Source organism: Schistocerca cancellata, chromosome 9 (assembly GCF_023864275.1).
Source record: "Schistocerca cancellata isolate TAMUIC-IGC-003103 chromosome 9, iqSchCanc2.1, whole genome shotgun sequence".
Lineage (NCBI taxonomy): Eukaryota > Metazoa > Arthropoda > Insecta > Orthoptera > Acrididae > Schistocerca > Schistocerca cancellata.
The window spans coordinates 82,375,443-82,397,822 of NC_064634.1; the positions used below are offsets into that span (position 1 = coordinate 82,375,443).

The following is a 22,380-nucleotide window of genomic DNA, read 5'->3' on the forward strand; positions in this document are numbered from 1 at the left end:
TGCAGCTGGAGGTACAAGATAAATCAAATTGGTCACCATGTGTAGTACATAAAGCTGAACATTTAAATAAAGAACTGGGTTATGGTCTAGATAAAAAGCTAGGAGCTAGCCACAGTGTGGAATTTTTGAATAACTGTGATGGGGATTTGCCATCAGAAATGAGTGACAAGGAAAAAATCAATGCTGTAATGATGTTCTGGCTGGCGATCCAAAACGCTGAGGAGAAATCGCTAGTATTTTCCATCCTCACCCGTCATGACGTACCCGCTGACTACATTTGTACAAACACGTTCGTATAAACTTCGAAGAGGGAATGGCGTGCTATGGTCTTCAACAAAGAAAACAGATTTTCCACGAATGCAAGTCATTGTCGTTTGAGGGTACGAAGTAGTCGACGTGAGCACTGTCTTGTAGAGTGCATTCGTCCACAACACATTTGCCCCAAAAATGGTTCAAATGGCTCTGAGCACTATGGGACTTCACCGCTGAGGTCATCAGTCCCCTAGAACTTAGAACTACCTAAACCTAACCAACCTAAGGAGATCGCACACATCCATGCCCGACGCAGGATTCGAACCTGCGACCGTAGCGCTCGCGCGGTTCCAGACTGTAGCGCCTAGAACCGCTCGGCTACTCCGGCCGGCAGATTGGCCCCAGCCCAGGCTTTATGGTGTTTCTGGAGGGGCCGGAAACCAGCACTCGGTACGTCCAGAATGTTCTTAGATACGTTCTTTTGCCGTTCAAATGGCTCTGAGCACTATGGGATTTAACATCTGTGGTCATCAGTCCCCTAGAACTTAGAACTACTTAAACCTAACTAACCTAAGGACATCACACACATCCATGCCCGAGACAGGATTCGAACCTGCGACCGTAGCAGCCTCGCGGTTCCGGACTGAGCGCCAGAACCGCTAGACCACCGCGGCCGTCTCTTTTGCCGTTCCTGTGACAGCAAGGTGATATGTTGTTCCAACAGTATAATGCTCACCTAGGCACCACCCATGAATCTCAACGTGCTCGCAAGACGTGCAACTTCCCTGGCTAGCACGATCTCCGGACTTGTCTCCAATCGAGCACATGTGGAATACAATGAGACGAGAAGTAACTCACGCTACTCGTCAACCAACAACTCTTACAGAACTAAGTGAACAGGTCAAGCAGGCGTGGAATAACGTATTGCAGGACAGTATACGCCATCTGTACGATCGACTGGATACCAGAGTCAGCGCCTGGACTGACGCCTGTGGACGATACACTACGTACTAATACGGGTGTTTCAGCAGGAGTCGATACCTTGTACCTCAAAACAGCCTGTGCTATTAATCTGTAAGTATAATCATTTCATGAACTCCATCTACATCTACATTTACACTCCACAAGCCACCCAACGGTGTGGGGCGTAGGGCACTTTACGTGCCACTGTCATTGCCTCCCTTTCCTGTTCCAGTCGCGTATGGTTCGCGGGAAGAACGACTGCTGGAAGGCCTCCGTGCGCGCTCGAATCTCTCTAATTTTACATTCGTGATCTCCTCTGGAGGTATAAATAGGGGGAAGCAATATATTCGATACCTCTTCCAGAAACGCACCCTCTCGAAACCAGGACAGCAAGCTACACCGCGATTCAGAGCGCCTCTCTTGCAGAGTCTGCCACTTGAGTTTGCTAAACATCTCCGTAACGCTATCACGCTTACCAAATAACCCTGTGACGAAACGCGCCGCTCTTCTTCGGATCTTCTCCGTCTCCTCTGTCAACCCGACCTGGTACGGATCCCACAGTGATGAGCAATACTCAAGTATAGGTCGAACGAATGTTTTGCAAGCCACCTCCTTTGTTGATGGACTTCATTTTCTAAGGACTCTCCCAATGAATGTCAGTCTGGCACCCGCTTTACCAACAATTAATTGTATATGGTAATTCCACTTCAAATCGTTCCGTACGCATACTCCGAGATATTTTACAGAAGTAACTGCTACCAGTGTTTGTTCCGCTATCATCTAATCATACAGTAAAGGATCCTTCTTTCTATGTATTCGCAATACATTACATTTGTCTATGTTAAGGGTCAGTTGCCACTCCCTGCACCAAGTGCCTATCCGCTGCAGATCTACTTGCATTTTGCTGCAGTTTCCTAATGCTGCAACTTCTCTGTATACTACAGCATCATCCGCGAAAAGCAGCATGGAACTTCCGACACTATCTAGTAGTTCATTTATATATACTGTGAAAAGCAATGGTCCCATAGCACTCCCCTGTGGCACGCCAGAGGTTACTTTAACGTCTGTAGACGTCTCTCCATTGAGAACAACATGCTGTGTTCTGTTTGCTAAAAACTCTTCAATCCAGCCACACAGCTGCTCTGATATTCCGTAGGCTCTTACTTTGTTTATTAGGCGACAGTGCGGAACTGTATCGAACGCCTTCCGGAAGTCAAGGAAAATGGCACTGTTGCAACAATAAATCTTGAATGAATAGGAAACCTCTAAAAGGGAGTACTAATTTTTTTTCAGCAGCGCAAATAAATATACTGCACAGTCGTTAGGCGAGGAAAGCAGACCAGCATCAAAGCAACATAAGTTTGATAGTGTGCTATTGAATATTATCTGGTAATGATATACTGAAGGGATATGTACTGTAAATTAAATTGCCTTATAGGGCGTGACAGTTAACAAGTGTTTATCAAACGTATGTCCATGGCCAAACATCAGTTTCACTTCAATGAATTTTAATAATGCGTGTATTTTAGTGGTGACAGGTGCAAAAGACAGTGTGACTGACGTTTCATTTCAGCTTTCTATGCCTGTATATTACGTGCGTGACTGTTTAATCGGCGTCGATGGGAGCTGCGTCGATTTCGTACTCTTTCTGCCATGGTGTGAGAAATTTTAGTAGTAGATTTGTGAGTGCCTGTGGATCAAGTCGTCCTTTATCGAAATTATTGATACCGAAATACACTGCTAAGTACTTTGGAGACACCGCACTGTCCAATACTGCTACATGTATAAGCTACCTTGAGGAGTGTGGCGCAAAGCACTTCGTGTAATGCTGTCGATTCCCCGCTTTCCCGTACCAGTTGCGGAGGTGTGTAGCAAGAGCGAGTGTTAGTGTGTGTGCGTTCGATCTCGAATCTTGGCTACCGTTTGGTCTCGATGTAATTAATCCAATAGCCGTTAATGATGTCTCACACGGTGAGATCTCCTTGCATGTGTGTGCCCGAACTCAACACACGTTGTGCAACTGGAATCCACGTAATTACGACGTGTTTACACATTTTTAACAGAGTGCAATAGTAATGATGCTACGTTTGGATAATTTTGAGAACTACCTCCAAATACAGCATACAGAAATTAAGAAGAGAACTAGAAGCTTTTTCGGTAGAAGTGTCCACTGTCCCCTCTCACTGTTTAGATCCTTACGGTTTTCACAGTTAATGGACATGAAACTTGTAAGACGCGTATATTTCTATTGTCTATTGTGAAACCACAATTTATGAAAGATGTTTATATTTTATTAATAGGATTAAGTAGGAATAATTAATATTTGTCATTTTGGGAACAATTGTGGTAGCAGGGAATGTCTGCACCAAAGTATTGTTGGCGGGAGAGACCGCACATTGATATAATTTTTAAAAGGGCGGGAGAGACCGCGTATGGATACATTTTAAGAAAAGTGGGGGAAAGACCGCGCATTGATACATTTTGTAATGGTAGCAGGGTTGTCTTCACCAGAAAGCATTGTTGGGTCGAGAGACCGCACTTCAGCGTTCGTAGGAAGTCAGTAGTAAGCGAGATGTGAAGCGAGTCGGTAGCAGGTCTGAAGCGAGAGATTGAGAGGAGCGGTGTGCCTGCAAGCCACCAGCTATGATTTGCAAGAGATTATAAACGGATGTACAGAGACATCAGCTAACTATTGTCATAAGAGGAACTAATATTATTGAATTAGTTTTTTTGAGAAACTCAAGACTACTGAAGGTATGTTTGCGCAATGCTAGTTGTAAGATTATTGTAAAAAGTAAGTCCCATTTGAACGTTTGTAAAACCATTTCATTCAGAATATAATTGATTTTTGCCAGCAATATTGCATTACTGATTATATGCCATCCCAAAAAACCATCAACGTAAAACTTTGCATAATTTTATTGTTGTCAAAAAAAGTTTAACCATGAATTACGTAAAGTCAGTCAAATTAATAAAAGAATAATATCAGCTTTGCTATTAAAGAATAACGTCAGCTTTGGTAATAAATACAGTCACTTATTATGGCAGGCCACCACCAGTTAATAGAGTATAGTAAAACAGAGTAAGTATAGTCATGTCGCGGTTCGATATAGCAGTCAGATGGCGATCCAGTAACAGTAAAAAAGGTAAGGAACAGTTTTGGTTTATTGCAGGTAACGACTGAGGGCCACGACGACGACACATTCTATGTTTCGTCGAAATAATCAGCAAATCACTTTTAATAAGCAGCATTTGTATGCGAAGGTTTCACTTATTATTATTGAGAAAGGGACTTAATTTCAAAGGGAAGATTTCATTTGTTATCATTAAACAAGAGATAGAAATCCTAAGGGAAGGTTTCATACGTTATTGTAGAAGGGAAGGTTGCGTAGCAAAAGAGATATAGGGGAGACGGGAAGGTTTCAAACTTCAACGAGAGCTCTTAATAAAAGCTACCACCAACTCATTTATTCTGGAACCATTGCTATTAACTTTAATTTTTATGGTACTTTGTGTGGCGTTGGTGATCTAGTGAACAGAGTACTAGACTCTGGTTCTGGAGGTGGTGAGTTCAATCCCGGAGAGAGATGGGGAGTTTCCCTCGTTTTAGTTCGTCCAGGAGGGTCCCTGTCAGCTGAGTCTGCTATCGGATGGGTAAGTGGCATCTTACCTGCTAAAAAGGTGGCCAAGACGACGGGCCCGCCTCCTTCCATCTCCTAGCTCCACAGCGAAGAGTAGCTGCACATATTGCAGTTTGAGAGCAAAAAAACATAATTCATATTGTGCCGGTTGGCGCATCTATGTGTATCAGCAGGGTGTGGCGGTCGATCACCGGGAGGACGTCGCCGACAGCCAGTGTGGTTGCTCCAAGGGGGACTGTGTGGGCTTTATGTTAGGCAGGACATAGCAGAACCTGTGTGTAGCAAGTGTGGCTACGGCATTCGGTGTTATGTGTCTGATGTGGAAATTTACAGGGAGTACTGGGGTTAAGTCTGTGGAGACTTTGAGTCACTGCATACAGAGAGAAACGAGGCTCGTGTAAGATGGTATTGTTAAATGACTCTCAGATTGTCACCCTTGGAGGGTGACATTACATGTGTAAGTGGGCTGCATCTGTGTTGGCAGCGCTGTGTAGCGCTTTGCATTGGATCTCTGACTGCACTTTCTTTGTAAGAGACTCTGTGGCCAGTTGGACTCGTTGTTGGAAGTTAATCGCCAGTAGTGATGGGCAATTGGAAGTTAGTCGCCAGCAGTGATGGAAGTACTGTTGCGCAGTTGGAGGTGAACAGCCAGCAGCGATGGATGTTAAATGTGAGAAGTTAGAATTGGTGGAGGGTAGAGGTCTGAAGTGTTAGTGTGGGCAAACGATCTGGAAATATCCGACTTGGAGAGTGAAAATTATTCACGATTATATATCTTTGTACTGGATGTCAATGACGATTTATATTCGTGTTTGAACTGCATGTCACATTATTAAGGTAAAAAAAATGCATTATTTGGTTTGCAACAGAATCTTTCCTTTGCTAACCACATGCCTATTGGTAGTTAGTGGCTTTAGTAGTTAGAATCTTTTATTTAGCTGGCAGCATTGGCGCTCGCTGCATGACAGTAGCTCGTGTAATAAAGATTTTTGTGAGGTAAGTGCTTAACGAAATGTATAGGTTATTGTCAGGATTGCTTCTTACTCAGGGCCATTCTTTTGTATCAATTATTTGAAGTCAGGTTGTAATTTTTTTTCACCAGTCAGATTGCGTTGCGTTAGAATATTGTGGGTCAGTGTTGACATCATAAGAAAAAGTAAAGAGAAAGTAGGATCAGTACGTCCAGTTTTACTCAGCTGTTTCAGAATCAAATAATGTAGAAGTTTTATCTTCTTAGTCATTCAGCATTTTAAGTACAGATTCACACATTTAAATAAAGAAGTTTCACCTGTCAGAACGGCTGTAGATTTGTCCAGTTAATTTCTTTATTCCAGCCCTCAGCCATAGTACATCAGGAACAGGTTGGTGGAGGCATCCAGTTCCCTCTCTTGCGAAAGAATAGACGTCCGGGGCTGCTGACAGTCCAAAGAGCCAGCCCGTGCATGACGTCATTGGAATGACACTGTCAGCGACGTCTCCAGCTGCGGCCACTATGACAGCACGGCAGTGAAGTTGACGATGGCGTTAACTCGAGGCAGGCTACCCTGTCTCGTGGTTCAAATGGTTCAAATGGCTCTGAGCACTATGGGACTTAACATCTTAGGTCATCAGTCCCCTAGAACTTAGAACTACGTAAATCTAACTAACCTAAGGACATCACACACATCCATGCCCGAGGCAGGATTCGAACCTGCGACCGTAGCGGTCCCGCGGGTCCGGACTGAAGCGCCTAGAACCGCACAGCCACCGCGGCCGGCTGTCTCGTGGTCAAACAGCAGACTCTGTACTGCATTCTGGGACGTCGCTCCGTGTGTCACGGGCTCGTCGTATAGGCTGTGATACCGAGGTGAGAGTGATGTGGTACACGAATGGCTGAGTACTTATACGCTCCAGACTGTGTTCGTTAAGGGCTTAAGGCGCTCTAAACAGTTCGATGGTGGCAAATGAGGAAAGGCTTCCATCCTTCTGCCGTGTCGGCTCTTTCTTTACCACGCCCATCTGGCTCAGCTTTGCAACGCCTTTCGGCCATGTTCTGCTTTGCAACGCATAACACTCTCGTCCATCTGCAGCTGGCTCTGTTGCAACTCCCTTTTGCTCCGGCTTATTTTTTGACTGAATGTTACATTATTGGAAGTTGCTTTCCATGGAATGTGTTGATATGAGCAGCTTCCTGTTCTGCAGTACATACAGGCCGAGTTAAGGGACTATTATATGGTAGGCCTTCTGAGTAATTCCGTGTCCAAGGGAATTTGCTCCTCTGGACTGCTGTGTAACTGGATTTTCTCTTTTGATTACTGCAAAGGGCATTTGATTCTAAAGCATTATGTCAGGGTGGAAAACACTAAATAAATTACTTTTTCTCTCTTAACAACATGTGGGCACGGTGGGTTCTTCCTTGGCTCGGGTATGAGGTAGAATGAAACAGCATTTGTACATTAAATAACTTTTATTGAAAGTTTTGTACAACTGTTTCCTTACTCGAATGTTCTGGCTGGGAGTGCGGCAGCTGTGTCGTTTGCAAAGCCTCTGCTGCGGCAGCGGCGGCGTCTGATTATGTGTGGCGGTGTGTATCTCGTGTCGCCGTCTCGCCCAGTTGACTGGAGACGCGCATCGTGAGGTGGCCCGTTTAATTATTGAGAACGAAGTCGTGCAACGGATGGTGATACCTTTGATGTGGCGTCCCCGTGTTTCTCTTCTCTAGCGGCCGCGTGTCAGTGTTGTGCGTCGGCCAGCGGAGCGGCGCGGCGGGGGAAGGCCAGTGTCCCGAACTCGAACAACGGACTCCCTCTTGCCAGTCTTCGGCTGTCAGATCTTCATCCCAGCTCACAGGTGACTGCTGATGTGAGACCGTCTCCTTCCCGTCCTCACGAGGCACCCGGGTACATAAAAATCAGTGTCCAAATACCTTTTAACTTCTGTCTTCTGGCGCCGAGGCTGCTGCTTGCTATTCCATTAAAGCGGCGGACTTGGTGCGTCTGTGTATGATGTAGTCTCTTCTTGCATGACGGTCTTCAGCACCGAAACTGACTGAAACTACTGCTACTCTCGGGCCCACTGCGTCTGGCGTTTTTATTCACTTCAATTCACTGGAGGTGAACGACTTCACGGTCATTGCCTCTTCTGTCACGCTGAAAAGCTTCTCGAAGAGTCTTCTTAACGTCGGTCATTGGCTCTTGGAATGTAGGCGAGGGCCTGTGATCACATGTGACAACTGAGAAACACGTGAGCCGGTCGGGCGATGCCCTGACTGCTGAATCGACAGCTTCCGCTTATGTGGGGAGGGCGATGGCTCCTCCTGGACGTGCTGACTTAACAGTCATTGCCTCTGCTGCTCTGCCCGCTGTGTGCCAGTGTGTAATTCTTCTTAACTAAACTAAGTTTTTCATTTATTGATGATGATGTTTGGTTTGTGGGGCGCTCAACTGCGTGGTTATCAGCGCCCGTACAATTATCCAATCTTTGCTCAGTCCAATTTCGCCACTTTCCTGGATGATGATGAAATGATGAGGACAACACAAACACCCAGTCATCTCGAGGCAGGTGAAAATCCCTGACCCCGCCGGGAATCGAACCCGGGACACCGTGCTCGGGAAGCCAGAACGCTACCGCGAGACCACGAGCGGCGGACTTTTTTTTTTTCATTTATTTTCTAATTTCTACTTCACTTCACATTGATTTCACTAATTTATTTACCTATCTTAACTACCACTCAACAGCTGTTATTGTGAACAGTTAGTCTTTGCCTTGTGGCCCCCTAAGCATTATAAAACTCACGTAACGACAGACTTAATTAGTGTTTTTTGCCCATCAGGTTAGTGCGATTATAAAATCCAGAGTACAGTGAAGTGGCTACCGGTTTATAGTGAATTTTTGGTATCAAACCATTTTCAACTAACTGTCAAGTGCTAACCTTGCCATCGGACCACACGTGGTTTGCTCTTTATCTTACTGGGCAGCAGAAGCTGTATCGTATAGTATCTCTGTTTCAGATGAACTTTAGGTATGGTAAGTACCAGTTATCTGTCTGGAAAATAAACAGAAATGTTCAAACAAGTAAGTATGATTAGATGTACCACGTTGCTGATAAAACATGTGATTGCATGAGCCACTTCATCGATGTCCGCAAGTTACGTAAATGCATGATTTTTATCCTTCTCCTAAATTAATGTGCTGTAAAAATTCGTTAGTTAATTAAGTAGATTGTAGTTCTGGATTTTAGCAGTGCTATTGATTTCAGATATTAGAAATGCTGTTACTGGTATTAAGTGAACAACTTCAAATAAGAGTCCAGGGGCTCCTCTGTAGAAAAGTATAATATGCAGATGTGTGGACATAGAAGGATTGGGATTGCATGAAAGGTGCACACTAAAATCTGTATTGAAATAATTCTGAGCTGGGCTCGTTTTAAGCCATATACACTCCTGGAAATTGAAATAAGAACACCGTGAATTCATTGTCCCAGGAAGGGGAAACTTTATTGACACATTCCTGGGGTCAGATACATCACATGATCACACTGACAGAACCACAGGCACATAGACACAGGCAACAGAGCATGCACAATGTCGGCACTAGTACAGTGTATATCCACCTTTCGCAGCAATGCAGGCTGCTATTCTCCCATGGAGACGATCGTAGAGATGCTGGATGTAGTCCTGTGGAACGGCTTGCCATGCCATTTCCACCTGGCGCCTCAGTTGGACCAGCGTTCGTGCTGGACGTGCAGACCGCGTGAGACGACGCTTCATCCAGTCCCAAACATGCTCAATGGGGGACAGATCCGGAGATCTTGCTGGCCAGGGTAGTTGACTTACACCTTCTAGAGCACGTTGGGTGGCACGGGATACATACGGACGTGCATTGTCCTGTTGGAACAGCAAGTTCCCTTGCCGGTCTAGGAATGGTAGAACGATGGGTTCGATGACGGTTTGGATGTACCGTGCATTATTCAGTGTCCCCTCGACGATCACCAGTGGTGTACGGCCAGTGTAGGAGATCGCTCCCCACACCATGATGCCGGGTGTTGGCCCTGTGTGCCTCGGTCGTATGCAGTCCTGATTGTGGCGCTCACCTGCACGGCGCCAAACACGCATACGACCATCATTGGCACCAAGGCAGAAGCGACTCTCATCGCTGAAGACGACACGTCTCCATTCGTCCCTCCATTCACGCCTGTCGCGACACCACTGGAGGCGGGCTGCACGATGTTGGGGCGTGAGCGGAAGACGGCCTAACGGTGTGCGGGACCATAGCCCAGCTTCATGGAGACGGTTGCGAATGGTCCTCGCCGATACCCCAGGAGCAACAGTGTCCCTAATTTGCTGGGAAGTGGCGGTGCGGTCCCCTACGGCACTGCGTAGGATCCTACGGTCTTGGCGTGCATCCGTGCGTCGCTGCGGTTCGGTCCCAGGTCGACGGGCACGTGCACCTTCCGCCGACCACTGGCGACAACATCGATGTACTGTGGAGACCTCACGCCCCACGTGTTGAGCAATTCGGCGGTACGTCCACCCGGCCTCCCGCATGCCCACTATACGCCCTCGGTGAAAGTCCGTCAACTGCACATACGGTTCACGTCCACGCTGTCGCGGCATGCTACCAGTGTTAAAGACTGCGATGGAGCTCCGTATGCCACGGCAAACTGGCTGACACTGACGGCGGCGGTGCACAAATGCTGCGCAGCTAGCGCCATTCGACGGCCAACACCGCGGTTCCTGGTGTGTCCGCTGTGCCGTGCGTGTGATCATTGCTTGTACAGCCCTCTCGCAGTGTCTGGAGCAAGTATGGTGGGTCTGACACACCGGTGTCAATGTGTTCTTTTTTCCATTTCCAGGAGTGTATATGTCCTGATGGTATTACGGGGTTGTCACTGTCACTACGAAATGTGTGGTAACTTGTATGTCTCGAAATAAGCGTTAGAAAACCCGTGTGGTGTTATTTTCGAATTGATGGGGAGTTAAAGCATCATCAGCTTTAACGTCTTTTTATAGCGATTTGTTGCTCTTGAACAATTCCTGCTCTGGAACCTAATCGTATCACGCTTTCTACGAAAGTTTCATTATGACGGTTTTGGCACAATATTAAACTAAACTCTGTCCGAACAGGTCTTGTAGGCAAAACAGTACCGACCGACAGCCGTGTCATCCTCAGTCCACAGACGTCACAGGATGCGGATGCGGAGGGACATGTGGTCAGCGCATCACTCTTCTGGCCGTTGTCAGTTTTCGTGACCGGAGCCGCTACTTCCCAGTCAAGTATCTCCTCAATTGGGTTGGAAAGGACCGAGTTCACCCCACCGGCCAAAAGCGCTCTGCAGACCCGGACGGTCACCAAACCGAGAGCTGGCCAAGGCCAACAGCTCTTACCTTCGTGATCTGACGGGAAGCGGTGTTACCACTGCGGCAAGGCCGTTGACTTGGTAAAATACTAGATAAATGTAATATCAATGTTTTAATAAATGTCACTCTGTACTCATTTTTCTAGTTTTACTTTGAACAGTTCAACATCCGTGGCAGAATATACGCAGGCATTTGCGTACTGACGGGTCTAGATTAGCAAGGATGGAACAGGCAGCTTCCCATGGTGTTGTGACAGGAACCATCCTAGCATTTGCCTGATGTAACTTAGGAGGCATGTAAAACTTAAAATCAGCGTGGCTGGATAGGCATTAGAGCTTTCATTGTCCTAAATAAATGTCCGGCATCTAAGAATAGGCGCAACCTCGTTCGGTTTATCGCTAATATACAATGGTGACTTGTTCATACATTCTTACAGTGAGCTTATTTCATAACGTAAAAAGGCTAGTGCGGTACTGTTCATTAATTTCTAAACTCCGACCACTGCACACACACACATACACATACATACATACATACATACATACATACACACACACATATGGTACACACGCTGCCCGCTAACATCAGCCTGTGACGGTGTCTGGTTCTCATTTTTTGTACCGCAATTTCCCGTAAGCCTGTCTCAAAAACTGACGATGTCCATCCATTCTGAGTCAGATTGATCTCAGAACGAGGATATCATGTTAATATTATCCATTCCAGAATTTTCCTGTAAAATTTCCCAGAAAAGAAAGGCTTGCAAGTCTGCTGTGAAATGACTAAACTGTTTTATTATAATTTGACTTGTGTCACATTTTTAACCAAATTCTAATCTGTGCGATGTAACTAATCCCTCGCTCTATTTAATGTACTATTGAACAGTACTTTTTACAGCCTTTTTCAATAAATTTTAGTGATCCCTTTATTCTTCTTGGCTATTTTGTTGTACAATTTTGTTTCTTTGTAGAAAATGACGTTTTGTGTTTCACCTTCATTTATTCTTGGTAAATGTAAGTTTAGCGGAGAAATTGCTTCAGAGTCATGGGCAGAGCTACACTCCTGGAAATGGAAAAAAGAACACATTGACACCGGTGTGTCAGACCCACCATACTTGCTCCGGACACTGCGAGAGGGCTGTACAAGCAATGATCACTCGCACGGCACAGCGGACACACCAGGAACCGCGGTGTTGGCCGTCGAATGGCGCTAGCTGCGCAGCATTTGTGCACAGCCGCCGTCAGTGTCAGCCAGTTTGCCGTGGCATACGGAGCTCCATCGCAGTGTTTAACACTGGTAGCATGCCGCGACAGCGTCGACGTGAACCGTATGTGCAGTTGACGGACTTTCACCGAGGGCGTATAGTGGGCATGCGGGAGGCCGGGTGGACGTACCGCCGAATTGCTCAACACGTGGGGCGTGAGGTCTCCACAGTACATCGATGTTGTCGCCAGTGGTCGGCGGAAGGTGCACGTGCCCGTCGACCTGGGACCGGACCGCAGCGACGCACGGATGCACGCCAAGACCGTAGGATCCTACGCAGTGCCGTAGGGGACCGCACCGCCACTTCCCAGCAAATTAGGGACACGTGTCGTCTTCAGCGATGAGAGTCGCTTCTGCCTTGATGCCAATGATGGTCGTATGCGTGTTTGGCGCCGTGCAGGTGAGCGCCACAATCAGGACTGCATACGACCGAGGCACACAGGGCCAACACCCGGCATCATAGTGTGGGGAGCGATCTCCTACACTGGCCGTACACCACTGGTGATCGTCGAGGGGACACTGAATAGTGCACGGTACATCCAAACCGTCATCGAACCCATCGTTCTACCATTCCTAGACCGGCAAGGGAACTTGCTGTTCCAACAGGACAATACACGTCCGCATGTATCCCGTGCCACCCAACGTGCTCTAGAAGGTGTAAGTCAACTACCCTGGCCAGCAAGATCTCCGGATCTGTCCCCCATTGAGCATGTTTGGGACTGGATGAAGCGTCGTCTCACGCGGTCTGCACGTCCAGCACGAACGCTGGTCCAACTGAGGCGCCAGGTGGAAATGGCATGGCAAGCCGTTCCACAGGACTACATCCAGCATCTCTACGATCGTCTCCGTGGGAGAATAGCAGCCTGCATTGCTGCGAAAGGTGGATATACACTGTACTAGTGCCGACATTGTGCATGCTCTGTTGCCTGTGTCTATGTGCCTGTGGTTCTGTCAGTGTGATCATGTGATGTATCTGACCCCAGGAATGTGTCAATAAAGTTTCCCCTTCCTGGGACAATGAATTCACGGTGTTCTTATTTCAATTTCCAGGAGTGTATTTCTTCAGTAATTATAAAGTTTCCTTTCAATATGCATCACTGACTGGTATATGCATTCACAGTCTTTAGTTAAAATACCTGACATTTTTAACAAACGTTTGCAGTGAATCCGATTACTATATTCAGTATTTATTCTTAAGGACCTATTCTGTAGTTTCAAATCGATGTCCGTATTTTGTACATTTGTTTCACAGAAATAAACTGTCCAAGTAAGGACTGAGTGTTCATTTCAACAATACATAACTAAGATACTTGGTGTACCACACTAATGAGATTCTGTTTGCAAGCATTAACATAGCTTCAACTGACAACCAACATTCATCCTTACAACTTTTATGTTTGTTCTTTGATGGCTACGTCTGATTTATTTGCTGTGAGTGCTCCTTTCTCGGTTATTACTACGTTTTTCGTTAGTAAACAGAGTTTTTTTCCCCGTGGCTAACACTAATTGGAAAATTATTGAAGTATGAGGAACAATTACTGGTTCCAATATGGTAACCTGAGAGGCTTTCATATTTATGAATTTTAGTCCTGATAAGCATTTCACTAAAATTTTAGGCTTATTTGGCGTTATGTTATCTCTAATACCTATACCGCATCGACTTCTCAAAATCGGAACCAGTCGTCAGCCACCCTCTTAGAATACATTATAGCGTCAGATTTGTGTGGGCGCGAGTCGAGGGTAGCAGAGAAAAGTGAAAGAATAATAACTAATACAAAGTGTTCTGCTGTACTTCTAATATTATAACCGTAATGTTTTTTGTAATTTCTCTGAATGATGTTGGTGATGTAGTGGTAACAGCAATGTAACGATGTAAAAGATGTTAGTAGGTCGAATAGAAGAAAATGAACATGAGCTGTACGTGAATTTTTGGTTTAATAAATTAATTCAAATATGGATCATTACTGAAAACAAAGTATTAAAGAAATCGAGTTAAAATATTTAAAAATATTATCAAACTTTTGGCTTTTGTGAGTAAGAAACTTGAATGAAAATGTAGATAATTTGAGACATTAGTATCATCAGAATTGTGCTGTATGCATGTGACAATTTCTCCGTTTTCTGTGAGTTAACTACTTGAGTTACGTCTTAAATGAAATTTCAGTTTATCATGGCACTTTCCTCGCCTGTATCCACTTTTCAAATGCCTGATAATATTTTTACTAAAAATTATTATCCATAACTGTTTTGCAATAAATGTATCAAGATACTTGGAAAATATTATGATGTATTTATTTATTAAAACTGTACAGTGAGTTAAGTAAAATAAACTAAAATTTAATACTAAGATATTTATGTACAAATCGACAGTACAAAAAGTAAAAAAAAGAAGTTTAAAATAAAATTACTGTACAAAGACTCAAGGGACATGGAACTCAGGTTTCCAGATCGATATTGAGCAATAATTGTGCGGCAACTTAGTGTAATATCTGCAGTCCTATAGCCGCTGCGGCAAGAAATCAGAACGCAGAGTACGTGCAATGGCGTTTAGGAATGCTAGATGAAACTTGCTTCACACTTTATACAATAAATTAACAAAGTTGGTAAAACTGAACTACATCGTTCCACTAAATTAACAATCGAGGAGTTTTCGTCATGTGTTTAAGCTATACAAACAATCATAGTTAATTATTTACATGGTAACGATCTCTTTGTCGCGTCAACAGTACAGAGTCTGTTTCATAGTCTGTAACAGATTTAGGTTAAGCGTATGTAAAATGTACAAAAATAAGCTTCAAATCTAACAGTAGATGGTAACACATGTTCAAGGGTACAGCCAGAGATGCTGTCGGAAATGAAACAATGAATCCGATAAGCGTTGTGCGTTTGAATGTGTTCCTCCTCAGAAAGCGAGTTTCATCGGAGTGGTACTTAAAAGCATAGTTAGTGTAGTTCTCATAGAACCCAAGTCATACACGAACTGAAGAATCGAATTAATTACTGAAAACTGAATTGAGACTAAGTAATTGATATCTTTAAAATTAAATGCTTTTCACCGTTTTGCAGGAAGCAAAATGGTGAAATGAAGTATAATTTGGAGGAATAAATTCAGATACATTTCCTTAATATGGCAACGTAAATGGTTCGTAAACATTTAATTTGTGTAAAAATTAAAGCATATCAACGTTCATCCCTAACAGTCACTTTGTAACTATTATCATCCGTTTATTGTGGCTGCTAATAAATTCATGCCAAATATCGTTACGTTTGGTTGCCCTGCGGTTACACTGCTCTGATCAGATATAGTTGAAAGTTGTATATTGCAGGTAGAATAACAGTCTTCAATGTATGGTCATCTGAGTTTATCGAATGTCTATATCGGTATTACGGAGATGTTAGGTTTCCACGCTACCTTGCGACTTCGCTACTTGTAATTGCACGTCCCCACTGGATACAGCTCAGGCCCATTCGAAATTTTTTTCCGTCAGGTTTAGAGCATGGGAAGTGTCATACGCAGCTGCTTACATCTGAACTACGACTCAGGATCTTATTTTAAATGACAGTAACTTACTGTGATGAAGAAATTCGGCAACTGGATTCCAGGATATACTAGTACGCTTCAATGAGCGACAAACTTACGAGAAGTTTACCACCAACTAAAGTAAGGACAGGTTGTCTGCTAAACTGATATACTACATACAATGATACGTCGATATAATAAACACCAGAACAGCAGACTAAAGAGTTTTGTTTCCGTAATGTTGAGTCTGGCACAACACCACTGCCCGTTGGGTTGACTAACCAGCAAACTTGGCAGACACGTTTGCAGCTGGATATTTTTAGCACGTAACAGAATGTTTAAGAAAACCGAAAAAAACTTCAAAGGTTGCAGCAAAAGTGTTTGACTTTTGTCATATTCTCGTGTGATAGTCATATGTATTTCAGCTACAGTCTAGTTCAGATTTCTTATTGGTAGGATTGCATTCGTTTCGAATGTCGCAGGAGGGGTCTAAGGTTTGGAGAGAAATTATTCACGTACATTGCAAATCACTGGCTGAAATAGGGTCCACTTAGCAGACAGTTTCTGTAAATACAACACTTCAAAAACAGTCGAAGAAGATCTCGTGGGTGTCGTTGCGAGTCGGTCGTGGATACCAGAATCCACAGCGCTGGGAGCCAGGAAGGTGCCATTACAGGCAGCTTGCAGCACTGTACTCTGCGTTTAGTTGCCTACACAATAGGCCACACGGTCGCAAATGAGTGGTTACAGTCAAGTCGCGTACCACCACACGTTCGTAGAGCACGCCTAGTCTAGCCAGTTCCTATGACGGTTCAGTCCAGATGGCCTGTGAGGTTCTCGCTGTGGTCTACGCCGACCAGAGGCTGTGTTGGCGGCGGCCGTAGTCAGCAGTCAGCTGTCAGCCGTGCGAGCGTCGCTTCTGCAGACGCAGAGCCAGTGAGGGCGGCAGCAGAAACCCGCTGGGCGACGCGCCGCCCCCGCCGCCCTCCACATCGCCACCCACGCCGGCGCCCACCGCGATGTCCCCTGGAGCCGCCGGTAGTCGGTCCTTGGCAAACGCTGCAACACAAGCACAGCCACCACAAGCCGTATTAAAACAGTTAGTACACTACTGTTCAAATGGCTCTGAGCACTATGAGACTTAACTTGTGAGGTCATCAGTCCCCTAGAACTTAGAACTGCTTAAACCTAACTAACCTAAGGACATCACACACATCCATGCCCGAGGCAGGATTCGAACCTGCGACCGTAGCGGCCGCGCGCTTCCAGACTGTAGCACCTAGAACCGCTCGGCCACTCCGGCCGGCGTCTACTGTTCTAAAGTACTGCGCGCCCTTGATTGCAATGATGTTCTTTCGTTAATTACACATCCTCAGGTAGAAATGTATATGTATGTATTTATTTTTTACTTTTATTGGGGGGGGGGGGGGAGGGGAGGATTGGGGTTGCCTTGCGACAATGCTTAGCAACAATGTAGTTTGATTGCAATGGTGTTCTTTCGTTAATTACACATCCTCATGTAGAAATATATATATATTTCTGTATTTATTTATTTACTTTTTTTGGCTGAGTGGGGGGTGAGGGGTTGGGATAGGGTTGCCTTGTGAAAATGCCTAGCAACAATGTGGTTTCAGGAAGAGGTACTGGCGGAATTAAAGTTGTGAAGACGGGTCGTGAGTCGTGCTTTGGTAGCTCAGATGGTAGAGCGCTTGCCCGCGAAAGCCAAAGATCCCGAGTTCGAGTCTCGGTCCGGCTCACACTTTTAATCTGCCAGAAAGGTATAATGTCATTTCATATTACCGATTATTGCCTCAGAAAGCGCACTGTGTTAACTGAGGTTTGGCGTTCGCTGGTCCAGGTCTGAAACTATTGTTAGATTTATTTTATTTTTCTTACTACTGTGCGTGTGAATTGACCGTCATGGTGAGAACTCATTAATTAACCTCAACAAAGAAAAAGTACATCGACGTTTTACACATGAAGGGCTAAACAGCACTCAAACTGTGACGAGATTAAACTGTTCGAGATCAGTTGTGAGTCGAAATCTGCAGAATCTGATAGCCAAGGTAGTACTGGAAATTTACAACGAAGCGGGAGCCCACGACTTTCTTTGCCATGGGAGGACAGAATACAGCGTCGACTAAGCCGGAAAAACAGTTATGCTTCAGCTGAACTGGCAAAAGCAGGGCAAGAACAACGGATTCTAGGGCATCAGTTGTTAGGGAAAGAAACTATGCAGTGGGAATAAAAGCTAGAGTTGCCAAGAAGAACTCATTTTTAACTGATGCAATGAAGAAAAAGCGGCCGGAGTGGGCCAGACTGCACGTGAACTGGACATAAGATCAGTGGACAATTGTGGTATTTTCAAATGAAAACCGAGTTTCCGTGATTAGTCAAAGACCACAGTTCGTCAGGTGTGAACACAATGAAAGACTGCCTTGTGCGAACCATGGAACATCCACGGTCGGAATGGTGTGGGGAGCAATGATATACCACGCTGTACTTTGTTCATGGAACAATGAACTGTGATCAATATGAAGCTGTGATTCGGCGCCTTCTGATGTTCACTACACGTGGTCCTTCCCCGGATGCGCAGTGGATTTTCCAACAGAATCTAACTCCATGCGACTCACTAATAAAGAGGAGCTTTGGTTATTTCATATTTGTAGTACAATTTCCAAGGTTACTCCTGTTGTCTCTCGTCCAAATCTATAACTTCAGATTCGTTCTGTCATGACTGAATTGGTTATCAGAGAACTTCTGTGCCCTCGAAATTCGACAGACCTTAAACCAACGGGAAATTTGTGGTGACTGGTTGGGGAAGAGGTTTAGAAGAAGAAAACTGCAACAAAACAGGGGCTATAGGAAGTGGTTGTGAAAGTACGGTATCACGAAACTCACAGCAGTACTGCTACAAAATTGATTTGCTCCACGCCTGACAGAGTGAAGATTGTTGTAAGTCCCAAGGGATTCCTACAAAATATTGAAATTATTTAAAGTATGACTTTAGTCTCAGTAGTATGTAAGTGTAGGGACCGATGACGTCAGCAGTTTGGTCCCTTAGGATTTTACACATACACATTTTGACTAGACCTAGCGGTTCAAAGTTAAATTAATTCGTATCTGTTACACAGAGTTCAGGTAATTAGAACTTTCAAAAGTAAGTTCAAAAGTTTGTTTGCATTAGCCTTTAGTTGTGTATTAGCACAGGCTACGAAACTTCAGTGATCTTGTGCCAAGTTATTCTCTGCTTTTGTGTAAATTTTGTGTGAATTTTTGTGTAAATTTTATCAAACCATGTGTGACAAATGTGGTGGTTGCCATACGGTGTATGGCTAGCCCGGTAGTTCTGAATCTATAAATGATATAAACGTAGTTTTGACTTTCGGATACCACCTACACTACTGTTCATTATTGCAATTCCCTATAGAATTTTGAGAATTCTGGTACATAACTTATAAAAACCAATTGGTCTATGAAATGCCAAATATTTACTAACGAAAGACAGTCTACAAGTGGGAAAGAACGTTATAATGAAGGACAAGATTGTTTGTAATATTTTAATTCAGAGAAATACGCAAACAATACGTAAATATCTGTACAAGGAAATATGTGAATAGTACGCACATGTCCGTACAATGACGTGCCATGTTTCGGGCACGAAAACAACGTTGGATTACCTACAAAATTTTAAGACAAGCTGCCTTTTTATTCTATTAAAAGAGCATCGTCAACAAATAAGTGATTAGCGTCCACAAAAGACACTTGTGTATAGGAAACCAAAAATTAGAAACGTACTATCAACACACATAGTCATGCCATTAGGTGAGGAATGTCAAATAGAGGGTGTTCCACAATTCATGTTAAACGTTTCTAGAGGTTGTAGAGGGGACTCACTAGATCAATTTTTACAAAGGAACCCATATCCGGAAACGGCTCGTTTCCATGTTACAATAAAAACAAGACGCCACAGTTGTCGCTGTGATATTACAACAGTTGTTCGATATCACGACCACCAAGTTCGGTGCACACAGTGTATCTTCTCGGTAGGTTCGCACAAACTCTGTACAACATGCGTGGTGTATGGTTAATCACTTCTGCCGCAGCCATGATCCGCGCAGACAGCGGCCTCGTAAACAAGTCTCTTCATGTGGCCCCAGAAGAAAAAGTGCAGAGATGTTAAATCTGGGGATCTTGGTGGCCAAGCATGTGGTCCACCTCGAACGATCAACCTGTTCCCGTAGACTACGTTCAGATGGTTTCCGACGCTAACTACAGAATGTACTGCCGCTCCGTTATGCTGGAAACACAATTCGTGCCCAGTGTCCAGTGGCACATATTCCAAAAACTCCGTCAGCACTTGTTGTAAGAATATCAAGAACCTGCCACCCGTTATGTGGGGAGGAAGGATGTACGGCCCAATCACACGACCAGCGCAGATTTATTTTTATTTTTGAAAAGGCTTAAATTTTTTATTACATACCCCATTCCCTTAAAGGGCAAAAAATGCAATTATTATACCTATAGATTTATTTATTCCTGTTCAAGAATTCATCTATGGTGTAGAAGGAGTTGTCAAGTAGATATGATTTCAATTTATTTTTAAAACTGTTACTGCTGTCTGTCAGAAATTTTCTTTCATTTGGTAATTTATCGAAAAGTTTTACAGCAGCATATTTTCCCCCTTTGTGTACCAACGATAGGTTAAGTGGGGGATAGTAAGTCTTTCTTTCCTGTGGTATTATAATCATGAATTTCACTGTTGTTTTTAAACTGTTTCATGTTGTTGGGAACAAATTTCAGTACTGAGTAAATGTACTGTGAAGCTGTTGTAAGAAGTCCTAATCTTTTAAAGAGATGCCTACAAGCTGTGCGACTACGAGCCCCACACATGATTCTAACCACTTTCTTTTGAGCAGTGAATTATTTTTGCCTAACTGTTGAGTTACCCCAAAATATTATGTCGTATGATTCATATGCTGTTCCATTTCTACCTTAGAATTGTACCATAATGTCAGGGTCACACACTCAAACGCTTTGGATAAGTCACAGAAAATTCCTATTGGTGACATTTTACTATTTAAAGACTCTATTATTTGGGCAGTGAAGTAGTGTATTGCTGTCTCAGTGGAACAGCATTTTTGAAATCCAAATTGTGATTTACTAAGTAACCCATTACTGCTGAGATGGCTAACCACTCTTGAGTACATTACTTTCTCGGCAATTTTTGAAAATGCTGTGAGCAATGATACTGGCCGGTAATTATTGACACCTGTGGAGTCCAGTTTTTTTGTAGAGAGGCCTGACAAAGGCATATTTTAATCTGTCTGGGAAAATACCGTGAGTTAGTGTTACATTACAGACGTGACTCAGAATGTGCAACTGCTCCACATTGTTTTAATATCTTATTAGAGATGTCATCTACTCCAACAGAACATTCATTTTTCAAAGAATTAATAATTTTCCTTATTTCACAAGTGGTTGTCAGATGAAAACTATAACAGTAACGTTATGCTAATATCTTTGGCAAACGCACGTCCACGAAGCTCTCGCTAAGTTAAGTGATTAATATTGAAATAAGAGCTAATTTAGTTAATGTTACATTGTAGACTAGTGCATTTACTTCTTCACTAGGCTATCTATTGAAGGTTTCGCCTTTCTGAGCGTATTTAGATCCCCCGGTGGCCCACAGTGACGTGTAGACTGGTCTAAAGCGCTACGTGGTAGGGCGGCCGGTACTCACCCAGGTAGTAGTAGGGCTTCGCCGAGTGGAAGTTCCCGGGCGCCGGCCGCTTGTCCGCGGGCAGCTTGCGGTCGGTGAGCACGTTGACCGGCGGCAGCGGCGCCCCCTCCAGCGTCCGCGACAGCTGCTGGCTGCTCAGCAGCGCGTTCGCTGCAGCAGGGGAGACACACACAGTGGTCACTGCAAAACGTCTTACAGCAGGTGCACGACAGCTTCTCGTACGAGATTGTCTATAACTGATAAATACGAGGTGCATTCAAGTTCTAAGACCTCCGATTTTTTTTTCTCCAGACTGGAAAGAGATAGAAACATGCGCATTGTTTTAAAATGAGGCCGCGTTCATTGTCAATACGTCCCATAGATGGCAGCACCGTACGGCAGATGGAATTTTACCGCCAGCGGCGAGAATGAGAACTGTTTTAAATACTTAAAATGGCGACGTTTTCCTTGCTTGAACAGCGTGCAATCATTCGTTTTCTGAATTTGCGTGGTGTGAAACCAATTGAAATTCATCGACAGTTGAAGGAGACATGTGGTGATGGAGTTACGGATGTGTCGAAAGTGCGTTCGTGGGTGCGACAGTTTAATGAAGGCAGAACATCGTGTGACAACAAACCGAAACAACCTCGGGCTCGCACAAGCCGGTCTGACGACATGATCGAG

The 22,380-nt window shown here is 44.4% G+C and overlaps 1 protein-coding gene across 1 annotated transcript in view; it reads right to left on the minus strand.

The window, feature by feature from the left end:
- Positions 1-16,230: 16,230 nt before the first annotated feature.
- LOC126100145 (cuticle protein 19-like) overlaps positions 16,231-22,380 on the minus strand; it is a 569,033-nt gene continuing 562,883 nt past the window's right edge. Inside the window, exons 4-5 of the mRNA XM_049910685.1 lie at positions 21,718-21,867; positions 16,231-17,033 (exon numbers count right to left, since the gene is read on the minus strand). Coding sequence (XP_049766642.1) covers positions 16,873-17,033; positions 21,718-21,867 — 311 coding nt within the window. The 3' untranslated portion in view covers positions 16,231-16,872. The remainder of the gene's footprint in view (positions 17,034-21,717; positions 21,868-22,380) is intronic.